The 18,804-nt window shown below is 41.4% G+C and overlaps 1 protein-coding gene across 1 annotated transcript in view; it reads left to right on the top strand.

The window, feature by feature from the left end:
* Positions 1-12,089, top strand: part of SOCS7 (suppressor of cytokine signaling 7) — a 46,900-nt gene extending 34,811 nt beyond the window's left edge. The window contains exons 8-10 of the mRNA XM_044002800.1: positions 1,543-1,678; positions 2,126-2,280; positions 6,336-12,089. Of these exons, the coding sequence (XP_043858735.1) occupies positions 1,543-1,678; positions 2,126-2,246 (257 nt within the window). The 3' untranslated portion in view covers positions 2,247-2,280; positions 6,336-12,089. The remainder of the gene's footprint in view (positions 1-1,542; positions 1,679-2,125; positions 2,281-6,335) is intronic.
* The last annotated feature ends 6,715 nt before the right edge of the window (positions 12,090-18,804 follow it).

The following is an 18,804-nucleotide window of genomic DNA, read 5'->3' as shown; positions in this document are numbered from 1 at the left end:
TCAAATCCGGCCTCAGACATTTAACACTTACTGGCTGTGTGACCCTGGGCAAGTCACTTAACCCCAATTGCCTCACTTAAAAAAAAAAAGTGGAAAAAGCATTTATTTTCTTTTTCTCTCCCCACTGGAAAAAAAAGAAAACCAAAAAAAAAAAACACCTTATAATAAATAAGCATAGTCAAACAAAACAAATTTACAAGTTGGCCATATAAAAATTTTTTTATATCTGTACCTTGAGTCCATTGCTATCAGGATGTGGGTAGCATGTGTCGTCTTGAGACCTCTATAATCATGGTTGATCATTGCATTGATCACGGTCTTTCTCAGTGGTTCATCTCTCTAATGTTGTTGTTATCATGTAAATTTTACACCTGATTCTGCTCACTTCATTCTGTATTAGTTCATTCCAGTATTCTCTGGAATCATCCCTTTTGTCATTTCTTATAGTACAATCTTATTCCACTGTAATATCTCCCGGACATTGTTTGACCATTCCCCAATTGATAGGTACATCCTTAGTTTCCATCTTTTTGGAAAAGAACTGCTATAATAGTTTTATATATGTGGTTCCTTTACCTTTTTCTCTTATTTTTTTGGCTTAATGGTGTTATTACTGGTCAGAGTATATGCACAGGTTAGTGATTTTGGGGAGGCTTAGTTCTAAATTGTTTTCCAGAATTCTTGGGCCAGTTCACAGCTCCAACAACATTGTTTTAGCATACCTGTTTTCATTTTCCTTTTTTGTCAAGTTTGACGATCTGATGTATGCTAAGTGGAGTTTCAGTTTTTAAATTTATATTTCTCTACTTGTTAGTGATTTAGATTACATATCTTTATTTGATAGCTTGGATTTCTTTCTTTGCAAAATCTTTTCAATTTTATGTGATCCAATTTGTTTTATCTCCTGTGATCCTTTCTATGCCATGTTTGGTCAAGAACTTTTCCCTGTGCATAATTGTCTCCTTCCCTTCTTTGGATTTTTTGTTTGTTTGTTTGTTTTGGTTTTTTTGCAGGGCCATGGGGGTTAAGTGACTTGCACAACGTATTCTTGTTTGTTTTTTGGGTTGTTTTTTTTTTTTTTGGCAGGGCAGTGAGGGTTAAGTGACTTGTCCAGGGTCACACAGCTAGTGTCAAGTGTCTGAGGTCAGATTTGAACTCAGGTCTTCCTGACTCCAGGGCCAGTGCCTTATCTACTGTGCCACCTAGCTACCCCTTCAGAATTTATTCTTTAAAATTCTATGTAGTAAGTGGAAGATTAATTGGTATATGCTTTTCTCCAGCTAAGTAAAGCTTGAGGATATTGAGAAAAGAATCTGAGAGGGCTATATGCTTTTTAATTTTGGTCATAGCCACAGCATCTTTCCCAGCCAGTATTTGAACATTTTTCCCCAGCTCTAGAGATGGAAAGGACAATTGAGGTCATCAAGGCTAGGTCCCTCAATTTACAGATTATAAAACTAAAACCAGAGAGATTAAATCATTTTCTTGCTCAGATCACCCAGCTACTAAATATCTTGTTTTTATTTCTTGTTGTTCCAAAAGGACTCCCACCAACTCCAGTGCAGCTACTGTATCCTGTGTCCAGATTCAGCAATGTCAAATCTCTCCAGCATCTTTGCCGCTTTCGGATCCGACAGCTTGTCCGGATAGATCACATCCCAGATCTTCCTTTGCCGAAGTATGTTGGCATTTGGATTTGACGGATTTGGGGGCAGGAGGGAAATATGGAGAAAGGGAAGTACATGTCCTGATAAAGGCTATTGGTTCAAATCCAGAGGTGGAGCTTATTCTTCCTAAAACCTAATTCTAGGTCTTGGCTTGCATCCAAAAGAGAAGGATGATGTGTATGTCTAGCAATCTTTATAGAAAGTCAGGTGGGCATGACCATGGTAGATACAATATTGGGACTCCTGAAGGATAAAGCCAGAGAAATAGCCATAGATGAAAATATGGCAGGGGGATCTTGTTAGGTTTGTACGAGGGGCAATTGAGAGTAGTCTTCCTTGTCCATACAGAGACAGAGGTGGGGAAAGAGGGGGAGAAATAGACGCTTATTTTTCTTGATTTTTTTTTATGATGTTGTATATCTTTTATTATAATTGTCCCTGCCAATTCTGTGTCCTAGGCCTCTGATCTCTTACATCAGAAAGTTCTACTACTATGATCCTCAAGAAGAAGTATACCTGTCCTTGAAGGAAGCGCAGCTCATTTCAAAACAGAAGCCGGAGGTGGAGCCTTCCACGTAGCGAGGGGCCCCCATGACAGTTGTGTTGCTGTCAGGTAAGGTATATGCCCCATGCCCACTCAGCCCTGTTCTCCTTGGTGATTTCAGAGACATGAACTGAGCACCTTCTCTCTGTACTAAACCCTGGATTAAGTGCCTTCTTTCCCTCAAGGAGCTCAGAGTCTAGAATTGAAAGGGTTCAAGTTAGAGCTGACTTTAGAGGCCACCAACTTAAATTTACATATGAGGAAACAAGCTTAGAGAAAGTAGGCAGTTTGCCCAAGGTTGCACAGGTGGCAAAGACAGGATTTGAACCCAGACCTGTGAGTCCTAATCCACTGTTCTTTCCTCTTTTGCCTTGATGCCTTAAGACATATGGCATGCATATGAAACACCTAAAAGAATCTTTACAGAAAAAAGTAAAGATACTTGTAAATGAATATGGTGCCAGATACTAAGTGGGTAACCTTTCCCACCTCTCTTGGAAGATGCTCACCCTGAATTTATTCATCCTCCCTTGCATAATAAACTGTGGTGGAGTACAATTTTTGGTTTCTCTCACACTCCACAAATGGGATGTAGCATTAGAAACCAAAGAAAATCTCTCATCACCAGCAAATTAAGGTTCTCTAGGCCTGTGTTTTCAACTAAGTAGCAACCATAGAACCCAGAACATAGGGAAGCAACTATTTCACCTCTTTCTAGAGTTCCATTTGGGCCACAGAAATAAAATTATTGGAGACAACTGATGAACCAGAAAATTCACTTAAAGAACTTATTTTCCTTTTGTCTGACTTGCTAATTTTTCTTCCTATGAAACTCCTTGGCATCATTCATTTATGTAGAAGAATTCTGAATCTTTCTTTTAAAAATAAAAGTATTTTAGGGGGGCAGCTAGGTGGTGCAGTGGATAAAGCACCGGCCCTGGATTCAGGAGTACCTGAGTTCAAATCCGGCCTCAGACACTTGACACTTACTAGCTGTGTGACCCTGGGCAAGTCACTTAACCCCCATGGCCCTGCCAGGGGGGGAAAATAAATAAATAAATAAATGTATTTTATTATTTTCCAGTTACATGTAAAGATAGCTTTCCGCATTTGTTTACATAAGATTTCCAAATTCAAATTTTTCTCCCTCCCTCCCCCTGCCCAGACAGCAGGCAATCTGATATAGGTGTTTTTATATATATATATATATATATATATGTATGTATGTATGTATGTATATGTGTATGTATGTATATGTATGTATGTATATGTGTATGTATGTATATGTATGTATATATATATATGTGTGTATGTGTGTACATGCATACATATATACACACACACACATATACATAACATCTTTTTTTTTTTTTTTTGGTGAGGCAATTGGGGTTAAGCGACTTGCCTAGGGTCACACAGCTAGTAAGCGTCAAGTGTCTGAGGCCGGATTTGAACTTGGGTCCTCCTGACTCCAGGGCCGGTGTTCTATTCATTGCGCCACCTAGCTACCCCTTACATAACAACATTTAAATATATTTCTGCATCAGTCATGCTATAAGAGAAGAATCAGAGCAATAAGGAAAAACCTCAAAATAGAAAAACAACAGCACCAAAAACAAAAGAAATAGTATGGTCCAATCAGCATCCATATTCCACAGTTCCTTTTTTTTTTTCTTCTGGATTTGGAGAGCCTTTTCCATTATGAGTCCCCTGGAACTTTCTTGTACCATTGTATTGGTGAGAAGAATCCAGTCTATCAGTTGATCAACACATAATGTTGATGATACTGTGTATAATGTTCTTCTGGTTCTGCTCATCTCACTCATCATCAGTTCATGGAAGTCCTTACTGGTTTCTCTGAACTTCTCCTGCTCATTGTTTCTTACAGTACAATAGAATTCCATTACATTCATGTACCACTATTTGTTCAGCCATTCCCCAACTGATGGGCAACCCCTCAATTTCCAATTCCTTGCCACCACAAAAAGAGCAGCTATAAGTATTTTTGAACATGTGGGTCTTTTTCCCTTTTCTATGATCTCCTTGGGAAAAAGACCCAAAAGTGGTATTGCTGGGTCAAAGGGTATGTATAGCTTTATAGCCCTTTGGGCATAACTGAATCTTTCTTAATAAGGGATGTTAAAGAATGGAGGAAGAGAGGGGGAAAGTTGCTGGACATCTAGAGGTGGCCTTTTTTTTTTAGTATTGGTACTATTGACTACATGTTAAATCTCCTGTACTATGGATTGTATTTATTCGTGAGCTGTAGCTCCTGCCCTTCCTACTTAAGCTGATAGGTGGTTTTTCAGGTACTAATTGTCTGGACTCCTCCTCAAAAGGCCAAAACAAAACACTATTAATACAGGTATTTTTTCTTAAGGTGAAAAGGGAGCCTTGACTTTTGATTTTTCACTCCTGCTATCATTCTATAATAAACATAAATAAATATGCACACATTATACACAGAACACACTTTCTAGTGGGTCTGTGCTTTCCTTTAGCTAAGGCTGTTCATGAACCTGTCTGTGTCCTTTTTCCTGACTCTAGGTATTCTAAGTGACTTTTTTGTGAGTGAGGTATGTAGACATATAAGAACAGGAATACTTTAGCAAGATTTAAAATAAATTGCAACTGGAAATGCATCTAGAGATCACTTAGCCCAACTCTTTCATTTTACAGATGTGTAAACTAAGGCCCAAAGAATAGGAGGAGGACTCAAATTCTGTCTTTTAGGCACCAGTTTTGGTGTTGCTTCCACTAGTATAGTATAGTATAGTATAGTATAATCTGGTACATAGACCTGTCTTAAGGCAACATTTATAGAGATGTAGCAACCAATAGTACTTTTCTAGGATATGTGTACAGTAAGGGCCTGAAGTATATGCTGGGTCTCACAGGGTTTCGGAACAGCAGTCAAGAAGTGATGACATTTCCATTATTTCCTGGTTTGCCAACATCATTTCCTCTTCAACCTAATTCTCTCCCTACTCCTCCCCCTCCCATCATTTATATCAAATGAGGAGACTGTCCCTTAGATCTGTCCTATCAGAATCACTGCATTAGGCTATGGGTGCCACCCCCCCAAAAAAAGGGGGTACTTCCCAAGGCCATCATCAAAAAAAGGAACTCTTAGGAGGATAAATTTTACTTCTACCTCCCCACCCTATTAGTCAGGGTGATATTAGTTTTTTAAAAACTCTGCAGCTAACCCAGTACTGTTAGATAGTAATAGATTCACCCAACTCTCACCTGTGGCTCAAGAAGCTGTAGCTTGTGCAGTGGCTACCCCTGGTAAACTGTCTCAGAAGACAGGCTAAACCATGAAGGTGGCTGAAACAGGCACTGTGCAGTCCTTAGAACTTGCTCAGACATTGAAGACCACAGGTTATCCACTGCATCCAGGGCAGTTGCCAGTTGTCTGGACTTTTAATAACTCAGGAAGAGAGTGAAGCTGGTAATTTTCTGCCTCACTTAAATCCAGTTCATGCCAAGTCAAGACATCCCCGTGATGTCAGTGGTCCTCTTCGAAAACAAAGGATCAACAATAACAAAAGTAGCCCCACATGGTTCCCTTTTGTACATATGTTGCCTCAGGATTCCCATGTGGTTGTAGTACTTGTTAGTTTCAACTTGAGGCCCAACTGATAAACCTTTCTTAAATCAACATCAGGACAAAGTTGAAACAGCCAAATTCAGCAGCTCCATTCTTGATCATTTGGGGTAGTTTTCCTAAATAGCTGACAGCCTGTTACACAGAGTTCATGCAGTAGTCATGGATTCTTTTAGTCACAAAGCACTATCCATAACTGTGCGTTGCCTGTGAGGGCCATTTGTGAGCCTATGAGGAAAAAAATAGAAGGCTATGAGACCTTCAGGGAAGGGGTTGAGAGAGGTAAAGACAAGTGTGGTAGGGGGTGGCATAGAATGCCACCAACAAGCGACTGGTGCCACAGGATGTCTGTCCTTGGGTTACCTCAGTAATAAACTAGCTACATTCCTTAGAATGGTTTTTGTTGGTGCTGTTGCTACTCATCTCATTTTCTGTTTGACAGTGTCCATTCTACTTCAAGAATGTTGGGACTTTGCCCTTGAAGATTTTTATTTTTCTTTCTTTTCTACCTAAGGTATTTTGGTTGCCAAGCTCTAGTTGCAAAGAACCAAATGAAGCTACATGGTTGACAAGGGAATTGAAGAGCAAGTGGGAAGGAGGAACAGTCAGGACTTTCTGTACAAAATGCTCGATCCCCATATGAGGCACAGAAGAAGCGCACAACAGCAAAGTTCCTGAGGTGGGAATGCCAACCGCTGGCCCTGAATCCCCTGGTGGGATTGTTCAGCTGAATCAGTTCCTCAGAAAGGTGGAGAAAGTCTCAGTACAGTACAGTTTCTTGTTCAGATGTTTTATTTTTGATATTTCCTAAGAGCAGCTGGGGATTGTGCCCATTGGGTTTGGGGTGGGTTTGGGGAAAAGCTGCCCCAGTCAATGAAAAGAAAGGGCTTTCAGACAGACCCTTTTACATTAGCCATGGTGCTCTGCAGTGGAGAAGACATCACAAATAACAGGGGCCTGAGGGATGATGGGATGAGTAATTTGGAGTGCCCTAATTAAGAACCTTGGTATAAAGAGTCTGCTCCTTGGAGGAGCTGATGAAGAAGGAAGGGCGGACAAATATGGAACAAAACATTGTGAGAAAGAAACTGACAAATGGGTACTGTTGGCAATGTATTTGAAGTCTTTTTACACCTGTTTGAGGTCTGAGATCTTGAAATCACATGCCTCTGTCATTTAGAAGTTTTTAAAATTTGCTCTACCTATTTCCTGGAATCCATGACCTCAGGGTACTTCTGTTCTTCCTTGTAAACGAGGAAGACATAAAAAACCATATTAGTTCTCTCTTCTCTCCTATAGCAGCACGTTTTACTCTGGACGTGGTACATCCCATTGCTTCCACAAAGGAAATAGTATTTTTATTGTTGCGTGAATGGTTCAAAGCCCCAATTGTGGTTTCAGACTCTTCATGTCAGACCATCTCCATAATTTAGGGTTTCCCTCCTAATCCACCAACATGTTAGATGGAATGAGGATAGAGGTGAGGGACAAAACTATCACCCCTTTTCTAAAGATGCTGTCTCCAGAGTGCAGGGTCCTAAGACCTGGTCAGCAGTGTTAAATCTTATGCTTTAAAGTTTATCTTCCTGTCTGAGCACTCCATTCAGCTTCTGGACCAAGGAGGTACCAAGAAACCAAATAGTGGCTTTATTTCCAAACATGGGGGTGGGGATGGGGAGTACTGGAGATCACTGCCCTCCTTTTCATGAGAAGTCCAGTCCAGTGCTAATTTGGAAGCTATTCTGTCCGATGGCATTGACCCACAGATCTTCCTGTTGAGAGGGAAAATTCAGGGAGGCTTTTTGGAAGCTTAAAACTTGTCCCAAAGGTGGCAATCACCTGGCTTTGAATGATACGCTTTTGAGACTGTTATCATGTAGAGTTGACTGAGTTAGGATTTCATATTAAGATGTGAGCTTATAAAATATTCTGATGTAAGGAAGACCACAGTATATAGAAGACTGTTAATACTCTGCAATAGGTGCTCCATGAAACTGTCTCCACAGTTCCCCTGTTTATCTCTACTTCATCTTAGTGTTAACAAACCAAGGTTGTGGTTTCCTGAAAGTTTGGAGTAAGGCTCTTAGTGTGTCTCACTAATTTGTAGAAATACCTCATTTGGAAGCATTGACTACTGAAGGCTGAGGTGATGATTCCTCCTGTCACTTGTCTCCCCCCCCCCCCAATGGCTTCTCAAACTATAAGTCTTTAAAAGGACATAAAGACACCTGGGAAATATGGCCATGAAAATCTGCTTTGCAGCATCAGTGTAGCCCACCGCTCATATCACAAGAAACATTTCCCTTCCATGGCTTGAAGAGCAACACTTTCAATGAAAAAAATAGGCTTAGCAACTGTAAAGCTTGACCCTGAAAAAGAGAATTTAGAATCCCTTGTGGTCAATAGAAGACAGATGCTCAACCCCTATTTTCTTTGGCTTTTGCTAATGAAGGATTCAGCTTCTGCTATTTGTGAGGTACCGTGGGGATACGAAAGGAGTCTATAACCTGATTCCTGCCCTAAGTTTAGATAGGATTTTGGGGAGATAGTTTGTATTATGCAAAGCATTTAGAACATAGCATGACAGTGTAGATTCAATTGTCAAATTGTAGTACAGAAGTATGACAGGAGTTCAGATAACAGAGAGGTCCCTGTGGACCAGAAGCAGGCAGGGAAGGCGGCAAAGATGTGAAACTTGATGGTCTTGAAGGTTAGTGGTTTTGGAGTTGGTGCAAAGAGCTGGAAATGAGTGTGACATGTTGGGAAGCAGAGAGCCCCAAGCCATACTAGCTATATACATCAGCTTTGAGTTTTTCCTCCTTTTCAGCTCATTGGTCCATCGTTAGAGACCTCCAGGATCCATCAGCAGATCTGAACACCAAGAGGGGATCTGGAGGACTCAGACTGCTGAGTGGAGTCTAGGGGAGCTACTTTCCCCTTCCCTGGCAGCCTCACAGGACCCTCTGAAATCTGCCAACCCTCTATCGTTCCACAGGGACAGCTGAGGAAAGAAGGTCTAACATTGCCCTCTTCTCTGAAGGCATTTCATTTTCCATGGTATTATTTGAATTCTCAAGTCCCACATCAAATTGCCCTGAAAAATGGACAGTTCTCCCCATTGGTCTTTCTTCTCCTTAGTTGCACGGGCAGCTGCCCTTGCTAGTAGCCTCTTGTTGTATTATCCATCCCACAGCAGGGGGTGGGAGAACAGAAAAGGACAGGAAGAACCTCTTGGCCATCCTCAGGAATTGAGTCTGGAAATGGCAAAGAGAAGCCGAGAATGGAGGACTCGAATTGCCTGAGGTGACCCTGAAAAAACAGGCCCAAGAGGTTGGAAGTAGAACAGGGAGAGGCTGAGCAGCTATGCCAGTAACACATGTCCTTCATGCCCTCCTCCAGATACCTTCTCATTAGACTGACCTACCTACCTCTTCCTCATTCACATTAAACTCAACGAAAATGGCAAGTTACTCATGAACTCATTTTCCCCCATTCCCATTTTCTTTTTTAAGTCATGGAAACTGGAAAAGACAGAGGACCCATCACTTCTGAAAGGGTTGGCTTGGGCAAGTGGTGTCAGTTGCACCCTTGAACTACCTTGCAGAGCAGACTCACTGAATTAATCCTCTTGTCTGTTATCTACTGTAACCTTCCTTGGGACAGGAATAGATTTAGACTTATGTGAGCTAGTGACAACTACTGCTATAACTTGCTATTACTTGAAATTCGTATGCTGCGATGGGGGTGGGGAGGGTGGGACTTGTGGGGAGACACACATCTATCTATGGGTGAGGACAGATGGCTTCGAGGCTCCTGATCAATAACGTTTGCCTTGGCCTGGGGACCTAGCCCTGTGCCTAAATATAACGACTGGAACCCTCTGGAGCCTGAGCTGCCTCAGGGAAGGGACTTGGAAAGGGGTGGGGCCAACTCCGTTCTATTTCTAGTAGCGCTGCTTATAAAAACCCCTTCTCCTTATTAAGATTGGGAACAGTGTGGAGGTGACAGGAGCTTCCAACTCACTCTGCTCCCAAGAAGAGTTTGGGGAGGTCAGGGCACCCAGAAGAGGTGCTGGAGATGAAGCAAAAGGAGAGAGACACATCCTAGGAGAAGTCCCAGCCTCTCAGGTCTTTCCTCTGGGCTCCCAGAAGCTTTCCTGAAGCCTTCTGCTCTCTGCAGAAAAATGTTTTTGTTTTCTCTTTTACCTTCCTTGTTGCCTCTAACTTCCTTTTGAGCTCTGGGGTTGAAAGGCCTGGCAGTGGTTCTAGAGGATTGAAAGTCTGGGTGCATGTCTGTCTTCACTTACAGAATTGTTGCCCACCATTTGGGGAGTTGGGAGCATCTCTGTTGGGGGGAGACCTAACATGTTTGCCCAGTGTTAAGAAAATGTCCTCTGCCCCCAAGGGAGGAGCTTTGGAGTTAGACATTTTCCCTATGGGAATCTTTTGGTTTGGTTTGTGGGGGGTGGGGAGGGTCGGAGGAGGGAGAGGGTAAGTGATTTTTATCTATAGTCTCCAACACAGCTGGTCTTACACTGAATTTGTGCTATTGCATACATGTAGCCATCTTTCTTTTCACTGCAGCAGTGTTTATTGGTAGTTCAAAATGATTTATTTGCTCCTGGGGAGTAAAACTTTTTTTATTTAAAAAGAAAAAAATTAATGAACCAACCAGCCCCTCTCCCTTTAACATGACCCTTATAATAATTAAGGATTATTGGGTCATAATACTTAAGAATTAAGAAAGCAGAGTCAGGTACAGAAGTCCTTGTGACATCCAGTTACAACCTGGGGAATCTGATCCTTCATGCTCAGCACAATCTAGAGGAGGATTTGGAAGTGATAGATTGGGGATTGGGGGTGGGGGTGGGGGGTAAGCCACAAAGACAGGGAAGCTAGGGATGCAGGTGCTGCAGTTAAAACAGAAATGGTGATGCACTGTTTTTTAAAGTTTTCTTTTCTGACACAAGGAAAACCTTTTCTTTACATTCATATTACGTGGCATTTCCGTATTTGTCCTCTTCACTCCTTTTCCCTTTTCTGGCTTGATGCTGCCACCATGTTCCTTCCCCATTCTTTCTGTTGTTCACCACTGGTCTCTTTTGAGCCAGCTCTGCCTGCTGGATTTGTTGATTCACCATCATTTGTATTTCATTTCATCTTAAAGAGTCCATGGAATACTTCCCACAGAAGGGAATGAGGCAGCAGCCACAAAGGAAATAAGACAGTCAACAGTAGTAGGATAGACTTAAATAAATGGCTGGTCGCAGCTGGACTGTGATCTTAGTTGCCCCTAGAGAAGGAATGCAAAAAAACCCCATACTTTATACCCTTCACCAAAACTAAAGTGGTCAGTCACAGACATAGAGCCTCTGTTCAGACGCTGGAGTCTTCTCTGCCGTAGCTCCTCAGCCTGCAGAAATGGATCAAGAACATCTATCTACTTGATTTCTCCCACCCAGGATTCTCTCTTGGGAAGGTTCTAACCCCTAGAGTTGCACCATGAATCTTCCAAAGAACATAAAAATCTAGGCACTGGTCTCTTGGAAGATTAGCTTGTTTGAATGCAGAAACTGGTGTCGTCAGTGACAAAAAACCACTTCTGTCTATTTGTGTTTTAGGGAAACTTTAAAAGTAGGCTATCCAAATCTGGGCTCAGCTTGTTTGCTACTTCTCAACCAGAAGCTTAACCAGTCCCTTCCCCTTCCCCTCCAATGTTGTGCCCTTCTTGAAATCATCCTCACTACCACCAGCCTAAAGTGACCTGGCTTCTTTTCCCACTTAGTTTGGACGCATTTTTCTCCCCACCTTCCCCTTATTCCCTCTTTTTTGTGCTTAATTTATTAAAATAGTTGCTGTATAATTTATTTTCATAAACTATTAAAATGTACTAAATGGTTAAAAATAGACTTGCAGGCCAATCTTTAAGGGGGGGAGAGTATGGGGGATGGGGAAAATGTTTTGATATAAACATAACAAATGCACTTTGGGTGTGTTTTGGTATTTTTCTTGGGGTTGGGGGGTGGGGGGATGTTTGGATGTACCTGTAGATTAGTTACAGAATGGGGATTGTCTGTATATATTGTATTAATAGGCATGTTTGAACTCTTGTATTCAGACATTAGTAGCTGCTGCAGGTCCTGTTTGGAAATCCCATGTAAAATTCCCTGGTTTTTTGTAAGTGTTGGTGCGGGAGACATTTGACTCTTGTGTTTGTATCTCCTTTTTATGACTGTTGTTCAGACCCATGTCTTTTTGGGGAGGGGTGGGAAGGGGATTTGAAATAAAAATGTTTAGAAATTGTTTTGTGTTGGTTTCTCTCTAGCTTCCTTGGCCATGTCACACAATTTTCTCCCTAATAATTAGTAGTATTGACTCTTTCATTGAGTTAAATTGCCTTCCCCCAAAAGATTGAGCAAATTCCTTGATGCCAGGTAAAATTTCCAGAGAAGAATTTGTGAGATTTAATGGTGCTAGAAGGGAGGTCAGGCAGAAGCATATGGCATCTGACAGATGTCTATATATAATTGCTGACATTTACATAATACACTTTATATCTACCTTATTACAAATATTTTGTGAGGTACATATTCCAGATATTATTCTCATTTTACAGATGAGAAAACTGAAGCCCAGAGAGGATAAGTGACTTGCCAGTGGTCATACTTGTCCAGGCTGGGAATTTGAATAAGTCTCGCTGAAGTCCCCTGTCCAGCCATTTTTCCACTTCTTCCCTGTTCTAACTCTTCTCCTTCTTCCATTCGGCTCACAAAAAGTGGAGGTTACTTCAGGCCTTTGCCTAAGGGCCTCCCTGTCACAGGATCATAACACTTGGGACTGGGACAAGTAGGAACAGGAAAGAACTTGGTTGTGGAACATGGTCACTGAATCAGGCTATCCCAAGATGCTGCTTCCTTTCTCTTCCCAGCATCACTACAGTGCAGGTTATATCACTTCTAGTTCACCACCCTCGTTTAGGAAACTCAAGTCCATGGAAGGGACTCGATCACACAGGAACAACAACCAAGATTCGTTTTTAGCTCTGTACTGTTCATTTAGTAAGATGGAAACTTAGAAACAGCTGTACCAGCTTGGGAATTATATTGGTGTAAGTCTGCAAAACTGTGAACTGGTCATAAGGTGTTCTTATTCTACTTCAACTTCCTTGTCTCCCTCTGCCTTGCAAAATAAGAGTAATAATCTGCTATCTTCATATAGTACTGCCATGGCCTTTTCTTCTGTCCTGAGACTGGACTGAGGGGCAGTATTGAAGACTATGCAACTAAAAGCATGGAGCCTTCAAGGATTTGCTTCAACAGTTTTTCTCTCTACAAAATCAGGAGGCAGTGAAAAGGAAAAAGAAGTCTAAAGTGCAACAGCCATCACAAATGCTGAGGCATTTGATACAAGAAACTTCAACATCATTACTATAACACTTACAACTTCTTAGATTTTAACCTGGATCTTTTGAAATTTAGGTTGCCTCAGGGGCCAGCTAGATGGCTCAGTGGATAAAAAGCACTGGCCCTGAATTCAGGCGGACCTGAGTTCAAATCCAGCCTCAGATACTTGACAAAAGAAATTTAGGTTGCCTCAGCCATTCTCAGGACGATAGTCACCTAGACACTGAGTATAAAATTAAAAGAAAAATTTTAAGTTTCTCTGTGATTCTGCTTGAGTTATTGTTGCTGCATTTTCTCCTTCATAAATAAAGTCAATTCAACAGTAAAAAAAACCAAAAAAACCCAAACCAACAACATACAGCATGGAAAGAGCCTGTGTTCACTGAGTCTTCCTTTCAGGAATTCACAGATCATCTTGTGAAGAACCACTCCAGTGTCTGTCCAGAATACCCAGGTAGCAGCTGTGGCAACCACATAGATTTTTTTTTTTAATAAATAAGGGATAAACTGAACTATGCTTGCTTAAAAACAAAAGTAACTATTTGTTAGGTGGGTGTTTTGTGCAAAAGACTATAGTAGGTTCATAGAAGTAATCTAAGGTCTGTACCCTCATGGAGCTTAGAGTTCAATAGTATGACATTAATTCTGACTATCTTAATTCATGTGGTTTGAGCACTGAGCCTGCAGTCAGGAAGACTCATCTTCATGAGTTCAAATCCAGCCTCAAACATTAGCAGTATGACCCTGAGCAAGTTGCTTAAGGCTGCTTACCTCAGTTCCTCATCTGTAAAATAAGCTGGAGGGGCAGCTGGTGGTGCAATGGATAGAGCACTGGCCCTGGAGTCAGGAGTACCTGAGTTCAAATCCGGCCTCAGACACTTAACACTTACAAGCTGTGTGACCCTGGGCAAGTCACTTAACCCCAATTGCCTCACTAAAGAAAAAAAAAGCAGGAGAGGGAAATGGCAAACCACTCTAGTATCTTTGCCAAGAAAACCCAAAATGGGGTCATGAAGAATTGGATATGACTAAAACAACCAAACAATAGATTAGCCAAAGTTCAACTTTTCAATTTCATGGGGGGTAGGATAGGGAAGGAAAGGCAAAAACATATATAAATAAAATAGGTAGAAGAATATTTAACCCACTAGAGAACTTTTCAATCTGTTAGCATATGTTTGAATACAATGCTAATTAGAAGTAATCTTTGTCTTTCAGAACTTAGATATATGCCAACACCGGAGTAGTTGATAATTTGTGTGTTTATTTCAAAGAAATTAAATTGAATTGCTTTTTAAAAAATTTGCCATGAAGCCTTTTTTTCTCAAAATCATTTATTATTTTTTGGTGAAGCATTTGGGGTTAAGTGACTTGCCTAGGGTCACACAGCTAGTAAGTGTCAAGTGTCTGGGGCCAGATTTGAACTCAGGTCCTCCTGAATCCAGGGCTGGTGCTTTATCCACTGCACCACCTAGCTGCCCCCAAACTCATTTAGATGGGTAGTGAAATTTTGTTATATATAGGATTTGAGATATGGTATAGATTAGTCCCATTTGACTTATAGGAAACTAAAGACCAGAGAAGTTGAATTAACTTGTCCAAGGCAATTAAATTGATGGCAAGAAGCTCCTTCCCGAATTCCAGCAAGATACCTTGATGTAAATATTATTTTGGTGTGATGATTTTCAGTTCAACAAGCATTTTATTTAGTGACTGCTATGTTCCAGGAACTGTGCTAAGCAGTGGGGAAACAGACAGGAATAAGAAAACAATTCCTGCCATAATGGAGGTTAAAAATCTACAGGGACGGGGCAGCTAGGTGGTACAGTGGATAGAGTACTGGCCCTGGATTCAGGAGGACCTGAGTTCAAATCTGGCCTCAGACATTTGACACTTACTAGCTGTGTGACCCTGGGCAAGTCACTTAACCCTCATTGCCCTGCAAAAAAAAAAAATCTACAGGGAAGATTAGATGTGGTTTAGAGAGTTGTTTACCAATATAAAAAGAACTACCATTTGGAGCTGTCAACCAGTGTAACCGTTTTAGAAAACAATTTGGGATTATTCAAATGAAGTGACTAAACTGTCCATACCCTTTGACCCAGAGATTCCACTACTAGGCATATATTCTAGGGAGGTCATTGTTAAGAAAAACCCTATGTGGGACAAAATAATTTATAATAGCACTTCGCTTTTTTTTTTTAAGCAAAGAGCTGGAAACAAAGTAGCTGTCTATGAACTGGGGAATAGCTAAACAAATTTCATTATGTGGTTTGTATTGTGTTGGTTTTTTTTTTGTTTGTTTTGTTTTTTGTGGGGCAATGGGGGTTAAGTGACTTGCCCAAGTTCACACAGCTAGTAAGAGTCAAGTATCTGAGGCCAGATTTGAACTCAGGAACTCTTGAATCCAGGGCTGGTGCTTTATCCACTGTGCCACCTAGCCGCCCCAATAGTATTGTGTTGTAAAAGACAATGAATAGGATGAATAGAGAAGACCGTGCTCTCATGCAGAAAGAAGTGAGCAGATTGAAAAAAACAACATATAAAATGACTAACAAATATACATGGGAAGAACAGCAACCACACACACACACACACACACACACACACACACACACACACACACACAAATAAAAAGTGACTATTGCAAAGTTAAAAGGAAGAAGGCTGAAATTTGCCCTTGATGGTAGGCTAGAGATAGCCAGATTAGGAAGAGTTTTGCATTTCAATGAAAGTATAACGAGAGCCTAGTCCTCAGAGCATGCCCAGTATCCTCTTCTTGTGGATAATACATGTGAATGTTTGGTGGATCTGCTTCTGGGTGTGTTTGTAATGGAGGGGCTCCTTCTCCAATTTAGAGTATGCAAAGGTATCCTTTGTTTCCTATCAGTTTACTGTGTGGTAATGGAAAGCCATTTAATTGGCTACTGAGCCAGAACAACTTTGCTGACAAAAAGTTTGAACAAACAAAAAATGATCTTTCCCTTGGTGACTTTCAAGTAAGCAGAAAGAAGAAATGGTATAAGCTTTTGGATGGAGAAGTAGTAGCAGTGGCAGCAGAAGCTTGCCGCTTCTGGCTGCCTTCTCTTCCAACCCAGCCTCCATGTGGTCACGAATGCATGATGGTGCCTACATTTCTTTCGTAAGTGAATGAGTAGCGGAGACAATAGACCAGGTTATATATGACCATGTGAGCTTCAGAAGGCTGGAAGAACTCCTCAGACATCCAGCAGAGTCCATAACAGAGTCTCCTAGTAACTACAACTGTAGTCACTTTTATTTACTTTTTGTTCTTTAAAAAAAATCTATAGCTCTTCTAGGAATTCTTGTTGGGCTTGTATCCAATCTGCAATTGTCTTTGAAGTTTTGTTTGTAGATGTTTTCAAGCCATTGTCTTCTGAGTTTATGTCTTGAGCTTCCCTGTCACTATTTTTTTTTTTTTGGTGAGTCAATTGGGGTTAAGTAACTTGCCCAGGGTCACACAGCTAGTAAGTGTCAAGTGTCTGAGGCTGGATTTGAACTCAGGTCCTCCTGACTCCAGAGCTGGTGCTCTATCCACTGCACCACCTAGCTGCCCCTCTGTCACTAGCTTTTTTTTTTTTTAATTTAATTAATTTATTTTGGTGAGACAATTGGGGTTAAGTGACTTGTCCAGGGTCACACAGTAAGTGTTAAGTGTCTGAGGCCAGATTTGAACTCAGGTTCTCCTGAATCCAGGGCCGGTGCTCTATCCACTGCACCACCTAGCTGCCCCCTGTCACTAGCTTTTAATGGTCAGGTTAATTTTTGGACTTTTTATTAGTGTTGGGCTTTGCTCATTTCTGGGTGGGTGGGGATAGCTGGCTTGAGTTTCAGTCCTTTAAGTCCTTTTTCTGCTTTCACAGATCAGTCTGGGGGGCTATAAATTTGGTGCTTACAACATGATGTAATTCAGGGAGAGGTCTGGTAACTTCCCTTCTGGTCTGCCCTGTGGTCTTTACCAGGTCCTTATCCAGGCCCTTGCTCCCTTGAGATCATGACTACTCCTACTGGCTCTGGAACTTTGACCTGGAACTGGGCAATGGGCAGCAGAGCTACCAAACGGTACCCAGTCCTGCACCTAGTGCTACTATAGGGGTCTCCTGGGATCTCTTTCTGCCCAGATCTCCTGTTCCCCAGGCTCTGGACTGCTCCCTGACAATGCTACCACTGCTGTCACCACCAGGTACTGGTTCTGCAGTGCTAGGCTCCTGGCTCCCCACCCCAGTGTATACAGACCTCTCTACATTGCCCTTAACTGGAAAATCACTCATTGTGACTTTTTCTTGGCTTTCCCGAATTTCCAGAATCCAATTTGTTATGTTTTCTGTGGCTATTGTAGAAGTTTTAGGGGAGCTCTTTGGCATTTGTGTCCTGTCACTCCACTATCCACCCATGAAAAGTAACTCCTAAGCTGATGATATTTGCTTGACCCAACCTAGCAGTGAACAGAATCAGTAGTCCTACAAACAGGAATGATTTATTCATCTGCTGTTCCACATTCAATAGGGAATCTGGTTGGGGGGAATGGTTAGTAATCACTACTTGAAATTTTGAGTTTGCTGTCCCCAGGGACTGAGATGGTATAGAAAAGTGCTCCTAGTTTGTGAAGTTCATGTTCTTTTGTTCTTGCTATAGCTTCTTGATGTTAATTGTTTAATTGATACTGAGTGGAGATCAACTGGGTAATTGATATGGTGGGAAACATTGTGTGGGGGCTTGTATTAGATACCCCTAACCCCTCAGAAGTTCCCCTTAGAACTTTGAGAAGAGTAGCAGCTGCACTCTGGGGAGCTAACCTGCTACTTTGAGTGTGGGTTAGGAGAGTGAGCCCCAGTGACTGTGTTTTGTTTAGTAGGCAGTAGGAAGTCACCCAGGGATTTTTGAGCAAGAAAATCAAATGCTCATAATAGATGCTAAATAAATGTTTGTTGAATGAGTGAGTGAATGCCTGGATAAATCCTTAAGTCCTTCATCCATGAAGCTTTCCTTGATATCCCTCACTAAAAGTGATCCTTGTTGCCTGGAATCTCTTAGACCATTCTGATCTTTTATGTACTTAATCATTTTCTATTTTGTGATGTAGTTGTGTGTGTACATGCCTAATATCCCTGTTCAGCCAGAAGCTTCTTGAGGGCAAGAGACTATATCTTGATGCATCTTGGCATACCTAGTGCCCAGCAGAGTACCTTGCACATGGTAAGTATTTAAATAAGTATTTGTTCAATTGAATTCCTCCCCGGATAATAGGATTTAGAGTTATTAGGACTCTCGGAGATAATCAACATTGATCTTACAAATGAAGAAACCGAGGCTTAGAGAGGATAAGTAACTTGTCAACGGTCATACAGGTAAGTAAGATTCAGAGTAGTTGAAAGAGTTGCTGGTTCTTCGAAGTTAGTTGTACTTCTCAGAGTCAGTGGGAAGATTGAGTCTCAGAAAGTCTCTTTTAGAAGAATAACCTTGAGGGGCAGCTAGGTGGTGCAATGAATAAAAGCACATGCCCTGGATTCAGGAAGACCTGAGTTCAAATCCGATCTCAGACACTTGACACTTATTAGCT

This window comes from Dromiciops gliroides, chromosome 4 (assembly GCF_019393635.1).
Source record: "Dromiciops gliroides isolate mDroGli1 chromosome 4, mDroGli1.pri, whole genome shotgun sequence".
NCBI lineage: Eukaryota > Metazoa > Chordata > Mammalia > Microbiotheria > Microbiotheriidae > Dromiciops > Dromiciops gliroides.
This window is presented reverse-complemented; position numbering and strand designations above follow the sequence as displayed.